At 38.6% G+C, this 14,111-nt stretch overlaps 1 protein-coding gene across 1 annotated transcript in view; it reads left to right on the forward strand.

The window, feature by feature from the left end:
- Positions 1-14,111, forward strand: part of LOC124711320 (activating signal cointegrator 1 complex subunit 3) — a 253,343-nt gene that overhangs the window by 150,456 nt on the left and 88,776 nt on the right. Inside the window, exons 23-25 of the mRNA XM_047241338.1 lie at positions 1,154-1,265; positions 3,894-4,062; positions 4,198-4,418. Coding sequence (XP_047097294.1) covers positions 1,154-1,265; positions 3,894-4,062; positions 4,198-4,418 — 502 coding nt within the window. The remainder of the gene's footprint in view (positions 1-1,153; positions 1,266-3,893; positions 4,063-4,197; positions 4,419-14,111) is intronic.

Raw genomic sequence — 14,111 nt, forward strand, 5'->3', positions numbered from 1 at the left:
AATCTTTTTGTGTTTAATTTCAAGAGTGACAAGTTGACCAAGAGGAAAACCCAAAGAAAAGACTAGGCAATTTGGTCTGAAGTGGGGAAACAAGCTCAAAGGAGGAAGGTCACCCAGTGTTCGTAATTACTTTGTCCCGTCCAGAATGCTGCGTCTTGCCTTGGGAAGGGGGGAGGGTGATGAAGATGTGCGCGTGCACGGGGGCGCGCGTGTGCGTGTGCGCACATGCACACACGCACTTGCGCTTATGCATGCTTGTGATTTTTTTCTTTAACTCTGGACTAACTACTGAGATTCAGGCATGAAGGTGAAAACCAAATCATGATGATAGAAAGAAAATTGAAGTGACATAGAGGTAACTGAGCAGAAAAATGAAAATGTTGACAAATGGTGAAACAGAAGGAAGAAGTCCCTCTTTCATTTGGTGAAAGAGGAGCAATTAGTGAGTCTAGCAATCCCAAGCTTGGGGAAAAAGAAAAATTGTTGAGTAAAATATTAGGCATGTACTCAGGTTTATCAAAAATAGAATGAGTAACAAGTTGGTAATTTCATTCTCTGTGATGACTATTATTTGTTTGCCCTATTGTCCATCACACTGCTCCCCCCCCACCCCCCTCCACCCCATCTCTCTCTCGCCCCCCCTCCCTCTTCCGCTCTGCCCCCCCCCCCCCCTGCCCTCGCCCTCACCCTCACCCTCTGTGAAACGAATATTGATCAATTGGAAGTGTGACGATATTAAGAAAAACATCACTGTACACATTAATAGTCACAGGTTGTGTAAACTGAAGCCTAACATAATTATGATAATGTGATTATTCCACCTCATACATAATTTTACTATCAGTGAAGAGTCATTATTGTGACATTAACAAGAATGGCCCTATTATGCTTCTACGGGAGACACCAAATATTACTTTTGTGTCTGTGGTTCATTTTCCATCACATAGAGAATTCGTTCTGCTTGTGAGGAAATTGTTGATATAGTCACAAATCTGGCTAAATATCTTATGGGGTTATATTTTCTGTTGTAATTGTTAATGTATTACTGAATCATTCATACAATTCCATTTCTAACTCATTATGTTCATTATTCATAATGTGTTGCAAACTCATTGTATTTATCTGTAAATAAATGTATATAAATTGCTTCAAGGTGGAATGACAAAGTTCATGGGAGAACTCAAGAAGCATTCTATATATGGATTGAAGATCCAGACAATAATTACTTGCATCACTGGGAACTATTTCTTATAACGAAGAAGCAGGTATATGCCAAAAAAAAAGTTGTTATTTTTTCTATATCATGCAACTTTTTGTGGTCTGAAGTGTTCTCTGATAACTTTTTCTCTTTTCTTTTCTCCCCTCCTCATTTCTATTTCTTACCAAAATAGTTGTTATATTTCATCAACTTAAAAAATTCCTGAGGTATCATTTGCAATGCATGAAACAGTGTTAAGTATTATTCTTGAATAGTTAAAGTAAGTGTACATTTATAAGGGTTTTTGTAAAAAATCATCCAAAAAATATTTGAAGTGTATCCCTAATTTCAAATTAATGTAAAAGGTGAAGAAATTAAATCCAGTTGACTGTACACACATAGTCTAGATGATTTTTATATTAACTTTGGTCTTCATATCTCTCTCTGCAATTATCTTCACCACTGTTGCATTCCTTCCAAGTCAAATTCAAACTTGTTTATTCGTATTAATTTATGTTAATCAGTACCCCAATGCATGGTTGATTGTGAACTGAACTCATTGACTTCATCAGTAAGGATCAATTTGTTTGAATACTGTTTCTGTTGTCAATTCCTTGAGACTGTTTCATAAAAATTTAAATGGTTTATCTCTTTCTTTAATTTTGTCTGCAGGTTTGTGTTAATTATACAATGTAGAAGATAGAGACTACATAAAGATGAATTCATTTTTAATTTATATGTTTAATAATAATAATATTAGACATAATGATAATATCCTTAATGTTGTATAACTACTCAAAAACAATTGCCACACATACGTGTAGTAATAGTATACTCTCTAGACTTTCCAATTCAAGCCATTCATGTATGCAGCTTTCCTGTCACCTGCCAAAAAGTCAAATAAATGAAATTATTTACCATTAAAAACACAAAATTTTAGTTTTTTCTTTTATTTAAGTAGTCTGAAATCCACCATTTTGTAACAGGAACTGTTTGCTGTAACAGAAGACAGATGTGTGGCACATAAACACCTATAATAGGAAATGGAGTTCAGTAGCTTTGAAGCTTTGACTCTTTTTTTTTTATAGTAGACAAAACACACACACACACACACACACACACACACACACACACACACACAACTAAATGCACACTACCATGACCATAGATCTAAAGCTAGTGAACACTAGTTTCTATTACACGTCTTCTATGCGCCACAAATCAGTTTGCTATATGTGAGTGGTTGCCTTTGCCTTATTTTATGTATTGTTCCATTAGACTTTGACTGTCAAGTGATAACTCGACATTTTCTTGGCATTAACTATGAAGCTCATTACGAGGTGTAGTTTTTATCTTCTATTATTATTACAGTAGCATGCTGTGTTGCTCTGGAAAATGCAGCTGCCATCATTTTGCAGCCTCTGACCACTGGCTAACAAGTAATGACTGACACTGAAAAAATCTGTATCAAGTGAGAAAGATGGTACCCCAGTTTCACAGACATTTTCTGTTGACCCCATATTAAACAGTTAAAGAAAGAAATGGGGATGGACATAAGAAATTCCATCTGTCTTTCATTAAGGTTTTACAGGTCAAGTCTGATGGATCTGTATTTAGTTAGGATCATTGTTTCACTGTCACTCTTATCTGGTGCTTCTTATTTTGAGACATGTGCTCTTAAAAAACTGTTTTGTTGATAGGTTTGAGGGGAAAAAGAATATGAACTAGCTAATCCAACAAATGTGTGTTGGCTCACCTGGTCACATATTGGATGATGAGCTATAGGCATAAGGCTGTTGAGTCCAAGAGAGTGATGTGTGTATAGACACCACAAGCATTGACATACTGAAAGAGTTAATCCAGGAAGTGACAACATGCTGCATAGTCCCACTGTGAACATTGACATTGGACTTCTGCCCAAAGTTCAGTGGTTGCATCAACATTTTGTCTCATTCTTGTGTGAATGAGAATCAAAACAAATTGTTATTGTGTATCAAACAATGAAAAATGCAAGATGGAATAATGACAGTATTATGAAAAGGATAGGTTGCTACTCACTAAATAGTCGAGATGATGAGTCACAGACAAGTACAGCCTTTTTATTGTTGTGCATCGTATGACTGTTTAAAATGAACTGTATGATACAAAGCTTTGCCAGCTGTTAGACAGCTCAGAAGTTAAAATCTGCAGAAGTTTGTTCCATCACTCATTACAGATGGTTAGAAGAATCTAAGTAAGAACAAAATTTGCAAGAAACTTTTGGGCAGGAAACATTTTGAAAGTGTTGCTGATATGAATAGCGGAGTTGAACAGTGGGTTTAATGGATTAGTGCCAGTCAGCTACAGAATGGAAAGTTTAGAGCTCATGAAAATTAATGACAGATGTTTAAATAATGGGACTGATTATGTAGCAAAATAAAGTAAGCTTAAATTTTATAAGTGAGCTGTTTTTTTCCAATAAAATATCTTACTCAAATTTATTAAAGCCAGACATCCGTCACTTCATGGATTAAGCTCATAAAGTTGGTCCACATAAAGTTTAGGTAGTATTTCAAGAAAAATTAATCTGTGCTATAATTCCTAAAAATAGCAGTAACCTGAATATTTGGCATTTTTGTACGTAGTGTCTTCTGTCTGATTAGTTCAAATTAATTCAAACCTTTCAGTGTCGATCTGCTATTTTCCATTCCCACAGGTAATAAAACGTGAGCCACAAGAACTTGTGATGACAATCCCACTGTCTGAGCCACTGCCATCTCAGTATATCGTCCGTGCCACAAGTGACCGCTGGCTGGGCTCTTCGACTATGCTGCCCCTCACGTTCCAGCACCTGATTTTGCCAGAAACTCATCCCCCACACACAGGTACAGTTAACTGTCAGAGATAAGTATTCCAATGTCTTACTTCCACCCACTTCCTCAGTTTGCCCTCGTACATTGACGCCATATGTGCCTGTAAGTGTAAGGACAAGGCAGTTCAGTTCTGCTTTTCCATTACAGATTTACTGCCTCTGCAACCTCTGCCGGTGACGGCATTAAACGATCCGAAGCTGGAGGTGTTGTACAACTTCACACACTTCAACCCAATACAGACACAAGTCTTCCATTGCCTGTATCATACGGACAACAACGTTCTCCTTGGTGCTCCCACAGGCTCCGGGAAGACGATATGTGCCGAAATTGCCATGTTCAGAGTCTTCCGAGAATACCCTGGACAGACGGTAAAACATGTTTATCCATTTGTTACCCATCCTTGGCAGTTATTAACTACAGTAAATAAATTTCCTTGCTGCCACAAAGTCTCTTATTCAATATTTACATTGATGATGATTTTGAGAGGGTCAAAATTAGATCAAAATAAATTTACTGAAAAGCGAATAACTTGGTGTCAGTTGTACTAGGTATGACTTGTGGTAAGTGCAAAATCTTGGGTTTGAGTCCCTGTCTGGTACTTATTTTCACACGTCACCAACAAATAGAACATCTGTACCTATACAGCTGATGCCAAATTATTTGCATTCAGCAAATTTATTTTGATCACTATACCATTTTCAGAAGATTAATTCTCCATCTTCGGGCACCTGTTAGACCTAAATGCGTTATTCGTTACTTCTCAACATGTGGTGATTTAGGAAGTAATATCTTGTAATTGGTTATTATATTTTACATTAAACTACTATGCTTATGGAAACTGGAGGTGTAACAGGCATACTAAATATTCTTAGCAGTTGTCATGGTCATTATAACTGGAGTCTGCTAATCTGTCCAATACCATATAGCTTTAAATGTCAATTGTTAAGTAAGTTATAATTTGATGAAAAATGTCAGACTGTCATGTTATTGCTTTTAATCTTTAATGTCTCTCTGTTAATTACTTTCAATGTTAAGTATTTTCAAAAGAGCATTGCTGCATAGGCAAATTCTATTTTCAGTAAATAGTGCTATGTGTAATGCAAAGGAGACTGTCCCTCTCTCTCTCTCTCTCTCTCTCTCTCTCTCTCTCTCTCTCTAAGGACTGTCACAATTTTTGTAACTATGTGCCAAGTTTTTTCATAGCTAATCCCAGACACATGTTTGTCCCAGATTTAACAATTTTGAAACAATTTATCCTGAATTACATATATTTCACATGTATCGGTATATTTTATTATTAGTTGTAGTTTAGTTGACGAAACTGTTTGAGGAAGAGATTCTACTCTACCAAAGAGTACCCTCTTATTTTGTTGTGCACAAAATCATGCCTCACCTGTACTTGCGAAATTATATAAGGCTGTATCGTGTGCTACGTTATTTTACGCTATATTCCATTAGTCATGTTTTTATTTTTCTTCAGCCATATCTCCTGGCAAGAATGAGCTCAGAGAAATGCGAGTGCTCCTTCAATTGACAGTTGCAAAAAGAAATGCCATTCAACAGTGATACAGTTGTTCTTCAGAATCAAAAGGAAAAGTGAGAAGCAACAGGCGTGTTTCTGGTTTCTCACCGAGCGAGGTGGCGCAGTGGTTAGCACACTGGACTCACATTCAGGTTGACGATGGTTCAAACCTGCGTCTGGCCATTCTGATTTAGGTTTTCCATGATTTCCGTCAATCGCTTCAGGCAAATGCTGGGATGGTTCCTTTGAAAGGGCATGGCTGACTTCCTCTCACATCCTTCCATAATCTGATGGAACCGATGACCTTGCTGTTTGGTCCCCTACCCCCTCCCAATCAACCAACCAACCAACCAACCAGTCAACCAATCTAGTTTCTCAGTAAGTCACAGTAGACTTGTAGATATGCAACTCCACTTAAAAAGTGGCAAACATGACAGAGCAATCACCACAGCAGTGTCTAGTGCAACATTAAAGTCATTCTTTAAATCTCAGAAACCTTGTGGTCAGAAGGAGAGATTTGATGCAGCTGAGGGAGTCTTGACATATCATATAGTCCAGCACAATCATAGCTTCAGAACTATGGAGTGGCTGTAGATTTTTCCAAGCAAAATTAGAGCATAACCTTCAACAGTACCTGCAATTTTGACAGCTGCCATCCCTCTCGTACTAAAAAGTCCCTCCCATACAGTCTGCTCACCCTATGTATGGCAATGTTGAACAATCCCTTCCCCAGTAAAGGTCCCACTGAGGCCTTCACTATCAGGCATTACCCTCCAAACATAGTCCACAAACATATCTTGCGTGCCATAGCCACATCTGCCCCTTAATCCTGCAATGACACTCATTAACCAGTTACAAAGGAGTGCCCCATCATTATCCAGTATCACTCCAAACTGGAACAACTTGACCAAATCCTTTGCCAGTGTTTTGACTACCTTAACATTTCTTCCCACGCACACCAAAATTGTTTTCCACTGCCTACACAATGTAAGTAATATCATTACTTGTCCTCACAAGATCCTTACCCTGACCCTTTGCCGCCTGGGTCGTATCTCTGTGGAAAACCCAGGTGCAGAACTGTCATATGTATCCTATTCCAGTCCCATCAGAAGTATTCTATGTTATCAGGTATAGGGCCATATGTGAAAGCGTTCATGCCATGTACCAGCTCCTTCCTTCTGATTCCAATCTCTCTCTCTCTGGGAATTGTCCTTAAAATATATCCTTCAAGCCCATGATCTTTATGACCTCAATTTCTGCTAGCACCTGTACCACACTCACCTCCACTCCTGTTTCATCATCTCCCACTTCACTCCATTAACATATACTTGCATTTCTCCCTCTGATGCCTTCCTCTTCCTCTGTTCTCTCTCTCCTACCATTGACACCCTCTATCAACCCAATCCACCACTTCGTGTTTCATACTCAGCCTTCACTGCTCACACCGTTGTTGACTTCCCTGGTATCACATTACTATCCTGACCCTTGCTGCCTCTCCTTCCCTTACTTTCAATCACTGAGTGGTTCTACTACATGTTGTGTGATTACCTTTACTTATCTCATTATTTATTTACAGAAAGAACAAAGATGAAACAAAGACGCAAATCAGATTAGATTCAGTTTTCATTCTATAGACCCAAAAAATGAGATGATTCTTGTGGGTGTGGAATATGTCAGAAAGTATAACATAAAATATTTGAATATAATACTCACTACCCTGATCATTCGTCAGGAGATTGTCAAAATAGGTGAATACAGTGTGGTAAACTTGAACAGCTAATATTTACAGAATTAACACGCTGACAGAATGAAACATTGTTACGCACTATTGATAAGTTTGTCAAAAAAATACCTAATCTTGACTGTTGTGACCAAGTGTTGTCAAAACTGAAATCTAACAGACATTTTTACTTAAGCTGGCTAAACAGTCTCTGTTAAGATATTTATCTATAGAATAGAAGGAGTTGCCTATCAAAAAGCCTTTCAAACTCTGTTTAAACCATGCTTTATCCGAAACAAAGTTTTTAGTGGTTGCTGGCAATTTATTGAAAATAAGTGTTCCTGAATATTGGACCCATTTGTGGACTGAGATAAGTGGTTTTAGGTCTTTATGCACAAGGGCTATTCTTAAAGTAGGGAACGTTTCCACCTGATGGCGCTAGGCACGCGCAAATCGCGTATATTTTTGTATGTGCATGCTCGGCAGCTCAGTCGGCATCCATCCGTGACAGCGGGGACATCTCTACACATCTGGTTTTTTTGATATTCGAATTTGAAATGTGCGCTGCTATAAAAAATCCCACCAGTTGTGCAGTCTGTGTTATGGTTTTCATTGACAAAAACCTAAAACGTATAGAAATTTATCATGAACTGTGCAAAGTGTATAGAAACAATGTAATGAGTGAATGTTCCGTCCGGAAATGGTGCACTCGGTTTAAAAATGGCCGAACCAATGTTCATGATGAAGAGACGAGTGGACGCCTGAGCATTGTGCCTGACGATCTTGTCGCTAAAATTGATGAAACGATTCGTGAAAACTGTCGCTTCACAATAACGGAGCTTTCACTTTCTTTTCCACAAGTTTCACGGACTTTGTTGTTTGAAATTGTCACCCAAGAGCTTGGCTACCACAAATTTTGTGCACAATGGGTGCCCGAAATGCTTACAGAGCACCATAAAGAACAGGAAATTGGGGGCGACATTGATATTTCTGGAGGCCTACCACAAGCGTGGTGATTCATAACTGGATCGAATCATAACCGGTGATGAGACTTGGGTGAAATACGTCAATTGCGAGACAAAATTACAGTCCATGGAGTGGGGGCACACAAGGTCACCCCAAAAACCTAGAAAATGTTTGCAAACCTTGTCAACAAGGAAGTTGGTGACAGTGGTTTGGGATGGGCAAGGTGTGCTTCTTATTGATTTTCTCGAACATGGAGCAACCATAAATTCTGCACGGTATTTTCAATCTTTGCACAGCCTTAGAAGAGCAGTTCAAAACAAACGCCGAGGAAAGCTGATGTCCAAAATTTGGTTTTTGCACGACAATGCCCAACCTCACATGGCAAACCGCACTAAAGAACTCCTTAATTCATTCAAATGGGAAATTTTCCCTCATCTGCCTACAGCCCCGATCTTGCACCAACCGACTTCCACTTGTTTCCCAGGATGAAGAACTGGCTTGCAACACAGCGCTTTTATGATGACACAGAACTCCAGGCGGGCGTGACTCACTGGCTGAAGTCTCAGGCGGCAGAATTTTATGACGAAGGTCTTTCAAAGCCTGTCCACCACTATGATAAGTGCCTCAGAGTGTTTGGTGACTGTGGAAAAGTGTAGTATGTCAGTTGCTCTTTCAGATGTATATAATAAAATGTATTTTTTTCCCCCTACTTTCTGAACAGCCCCTGTAGATTGTTCTTATTCCTATTATTGATACTATGTGTAGAGCTATTGGTTGGAAATAAAGATTCATTACTTGCAACAAATTTCATTAAGGAATAAATATGCTGAGAAGTGTGGTTAGAATACTAAGTTCCTTGAACAGGTTTCTACACGATGTTCTGGAATTTACACCACAAATGAGTCATCACTCGCTTTTCCGTCCTAAAAACGTTTGCTCAGTTTGATGAGTTACCCCAGAATATGATCCTATATGACTGAATGAAAGCAAGCAAACTATGCAAGTTTTTTTTTTATTTTTATATTTATATATCTTACATCTGACATCATTCTCACTGCAAGTACAGACTAGTTTAGGTGCTTAAGCAATTCTGTGGTATGCCCTTTCCAACAGAATTTATTATTGAGTCAAACCCCAGAAATTTAACACCGTCAATCTGTTTGATTTGCATTGCTTCATATGTTACACACATGCTGGAAGGAAATCTCTTACAGGTTCTGAACTGCATATAGTGGGTCTTCTCAAAGGTTAACGACAGTGAATTAGCTAACTCAGAATATTATTGATACTCAAATTTTAATTAATACTGAAAGCTTAACCATATAAATGTTGAGTAATTCTTTCAAAGAGTGTCATTTTTATGGAGCTTATTTTGAACTGAGAGTTATTTCCTCATAATGTACATTACCAAATCGTTTGATTCAGGTACAGCAGGGAGACCAAAAATACACTACTGATACTAACAACAGTATCTTAACACCTGTACTACATTCTGTAGAAAAAAATTGCTCAATAATTGAATCTTAATCAATTCATCCTCCATGAATTTTTCTGAGAACTAGCATTTATCCCCCTGTAGCTTTATTTTTTAATAATCTAACTTCATATGGAGTACATTTTTGCCTGTTAATTTTTGTTGTATTTTCATCTACAATGTCGAGGAGTCTGACCATATAATTTCACTCAGCGTATGGTAAGCATCCCCCCCCCCCATGAACCATGGACCTTGCCGTTGGTGGGGAGGCTTGCGTGCCTCAGCGATACAGATAGCCGTACCATAGGTGCAACCACAACGGAGGGGTATCTGTTGAGAGGCCAGACAAACGTGTGGTTCCTGAAGAGGGGCAGCAGCCTTTTCAGTAGTTGCAAGGGCAACAGTCTGGATGATTGACTGATCTGGCCTTGTAACAATAACCAAAACGGCCTTGCTGTGCTGGTACTGCGAACGGCTGAAAGCAAGGGGAAACTACAGCCGTAATTTTTCCCGAGGGCATGCAGCTTTACTGTATGGTTAAATGATGATGGCGTCCTCTTGGGTAAAATATTCTGGAGGTAAAATAGTCCCCCATTCGGATCTCCGGGGGGGGGGGGGGGGGGGGGGCTACTCAAGAGGATGTCGTTAGCAGGAGAAAGAAAACTGGCGTTCTACGGATCGGAGCGTGGAATGTCAGATCCCTTAATCGGGCAGGTAGGTTAGAAAATTTAAAAAGGGAAATGGATAGGTTGAAGTTAGATATAGTGGGAATTAGTGAAGTTCGGTGGCGGGAGGAACAAGACTTCTGGTCAGGTGACTACAGGGTTATAAATTCAAAATCAAATAGGGGTAATGCAGGAGTAGGTTTAATAATGAATAGGAAAATAGGAATGCGGGTAAGCTACTACAAACAGCACAGTGAACGCATTATTGTGGCCAAGATAGATACGAAGCCCACACCTACTACAGTAGTACAAGTTTATATGCCAACTAGCTCTGCAGATGACGAAGAAATGTATGATGAAATAAAAGAAATTATTCAGATAGTGAAGGGAGACGAAAATTTAATAGTCATGGGTGACTGGAATTCGAGTGTAGGAAAAGGGAGAGAAGGAAACATAGTCGGTGAATATGGATTGGGGCTAAGAAATGAAAGAGGAAGCCGCCTGGTAGAATTTTGCACAGAGCACAACATAATCATAGCTAACACTTGGTTTAAGAATCATGAAAGGAGGTTGTATACATGGAAGAACCCTGGAGATACTAAAAGGTATCAGATAGATTATATAATGGTAAGACAGAGATTTAGGAACCAGGTTTTAAATTGTAAGACATTTCCAGGGGCAGATGTGGACTCGGACCACAATCTATTGGTTATGACCTGTAGATTAAAACTGAAGAAACTGCAAAAAGGTGGGAATTTAAGGAGATGGGACCTGGAAAAACTGAAAGAACCAGAGGTTGTACAGAGTTTCAGGGAGAGCATAAGGGAGCAATTGACAGGAATGGGGGAAAGAAATACAGTAGAAGAAGAATGGGTAGCTTTGAGGGATGAAGTAGGGAAGGCAGCAGAGGATCAAGTAGGTAAAAAGACGAGGGTTAGTAGAAATCCTTGGGTAACAGAAGAAATATTGAATTTAATTGATCAAAGGAGAAAATATAAAAATGCAGTAAATGAAGCAGGCAAAAAGGAATACAAACGTCTCAAAAGTGAGATCGACAGGAAGTGCAAAATGGCTAAGCAGGGATGGCTAGAGGACAAATGTAAGGATGTAGAGGCTTATCTCACTAGGGGTAAGATAGATACTGCCTACAGGAAAATTAAAGAGACCTTTGGAGATAAGAGAACGACTTGTATGAATATCAAGAGCTCAGATGGAAACCCAGTTCTAAGCAAAGAAGGGAAAGCAGAAAGGTGGAAGGAGTATATAGAGGGTCTATACAAGGGTGATGTACTTGAGGACAATATTATGGAAATGGAAGAGGTTGTAGATGAAGATGAAATGGGAGATACGATACTGCGTGAAGAGTTTGAGAGAGCACTGAAAGACCTGAGTCGAAACAAGGCCCCCGGAGTAGACAACATTCAATTGGAACTACTGACGGCCTTGGAAGAGCCAGTCCTGACAAAACTCTACCATCTGGTGAGCAAGATGTATGAAACAGGCGAAATACCCTCAGACTTCAAGAAGAATATAATAATTCCAATCCCAAACAAAGCAGGTGTTGACAGATGTGAAAATTACCGAACTATCAGTTTAATAAGTCACATCTGCAAAATACTAACACGAATTCTTTACAGACGAATGGAAAAACTAGTAGAAGCCAACCTCGGGGAAGATCAGTTTGGATTCCGTAGAAACACTGGAACACGTGAGGCAATACTGACCTTACGACTTATCTTAGAAGAAAGATTAAGGAAAGGCAAACCTACGTTTCTAGCATTTGTAGACTTAGAGAAAGCTTTTGACAATGTTGACTGGAATACTCTCTTTCAAATTCTAAAGGTGGCAGGTGTAAAATACAGGGAGCGAAAGGCTATTTACAATTTGTACAGAAACCAGATGGCAGTTATAGGAGTCGAGGGGTATGAAAGGGAAGCAGTGGTTGGGAAGGGAGTAAGACAGGGTTGTAGCCTCTCCCCGATGTTGTTCAATCTGTATATTGAGCAAGCAGTAAAGGAAACAAAAGAAAAATTCGGAGTAGGTATTAAAATCCATGGAGAAGAAATAAAAACTTTGAGGTTCGCTGATGACATTGTAATTCTGTCAGAGACAGCAAAGGACTTGGAAGAGCGGTTGAATGGAATGGACAGTGTCTTGAAAGGAGGATATAAGATGAACATCAACAAAAGCAAAACGAAGATAATGGAATGTAGTCGAATTAAGTCGGGTGATGCTGAGGGAATTAGATTAGGAAATGAGATGCTTAAAGTAGTAAAGGAGTTTTGCTATTTGGGGAGCAAAATAACTGATGATGGTCGAAGTAGAGAGGATATAAAATGTAGACTGGCAATGGCAAGGAAATCTTTTCTGAAGAAGAAAAATTTGTTAACATCGAGTATAGATTTAAGTGTCGGGAAGTCATTTCTGAAAGTATTTGTATGGAGTGTAGCCATGTATGGAAGTGAAACATGGACGATAAATAGTTTGGACAAGAAGAGAATAGAAGCATTCGAAATTTGGTGCTACAGAAGAATGTTGAAGATTAGATGGGTAGATCACATAACTAATGAGGAAGTATTGAATAGGATTGGGGAGAAGAGAAGTTTGTGGCACAACTTGACCAGAAGACGGGATCAGTTGGTAGGACATGTTCTGAGGCACCAAGGGATCACCAATTTAGTATTGGAGGGCAGCGTGGAGGGTAAAAATCTTAAAGGGAGACCAAGAGATGAATACACTAAGCAGATTCAGAAGGATGTAGATTGCAGTAGGTACTGGGAGATGAAGAAGCTTGCACAGGATAGAGTAGCATGGAGAGCTGCATCAAACCAGTCTCAGGACTGAAGACCACAACAACAACATGGTAAGCATAAGGTTATGTATGTTCCTTGTGTTGTAAATATGGCCAAAGTGATTTTTCTCACATACTTTTAGTCTGCAGAACGAGAATATTATTATTTCATAAATATGTATTGCTGGGACAGTTAACTGTTGTAGTTTCACAAGCAATGGTGATTTGGTTGTGCAGCATACAAGAATTTAACAAGTTTCTTCTGAAGTTTCAGTTTCCAGCATACACTACTTGAACTTCCCCAAAAAACTATACCACACCTAATGCCAGGTACAAAATAACCACGATATGTTAATTTTCTAATATTTTCGTCGTGAATGTTGAACTTAGTAATTTACTTGCTGGAAATTTAACATGACTATCTCAGTTTAAAGCATTATTCAAATCTAACCTTAGGAACTTGACCGTATCAACTCCTTTGATAAACTCATTGTTTTGATCTATTTTTATCTCCTGGCATTTTGAAGGTTGGATTGTAATTGCACCACATGGATTTTTGCAGTGTCCAGTTTAGACTCATTCAATGGCTCCAGTTTTCTACACTACTGTTGGTGTCACATAGTGCCCAGATTTTTTTGCTGTGTCTGTACCTTTGAGTAATGCATATGTATTATGTGCCAGATTAGAGATTAGATTAGATTAATACTAGTTCCATGGATCATGAATACGATATTTCGTAATGATGTGGAACGAGTCGAATTTTCCAATACATGACATAATTAGGTTAATTTAACAACATACTTAAGTTAATATAACAACTTTATTTTTTTGTGTTTTTTTGTTTTTCTTTATTTTTTATTTTTATTTTTTTATTTTTTTTCAATATTTTTTTTTTCTTAATTTATATCTAAAAATTCCTCTAT

Source organism: Schistocerca piceifrons, chromosome 8 (assembly GCF_021461385.2).
Source record: "Schistocerca piceifrons isolate TAMUIC-IGC-003096 chromosome 8, iqSchPice1.1, whole genome shotgun sequence".
In the NCBI taxonomy this organism is placed as follows: domain Eukaryota; kingdom Metazoa; phylum Arthropoda; class Insecta; order Orthoptera; family Acrididae; genus Schistocerca; species Schistocerca piceifrons.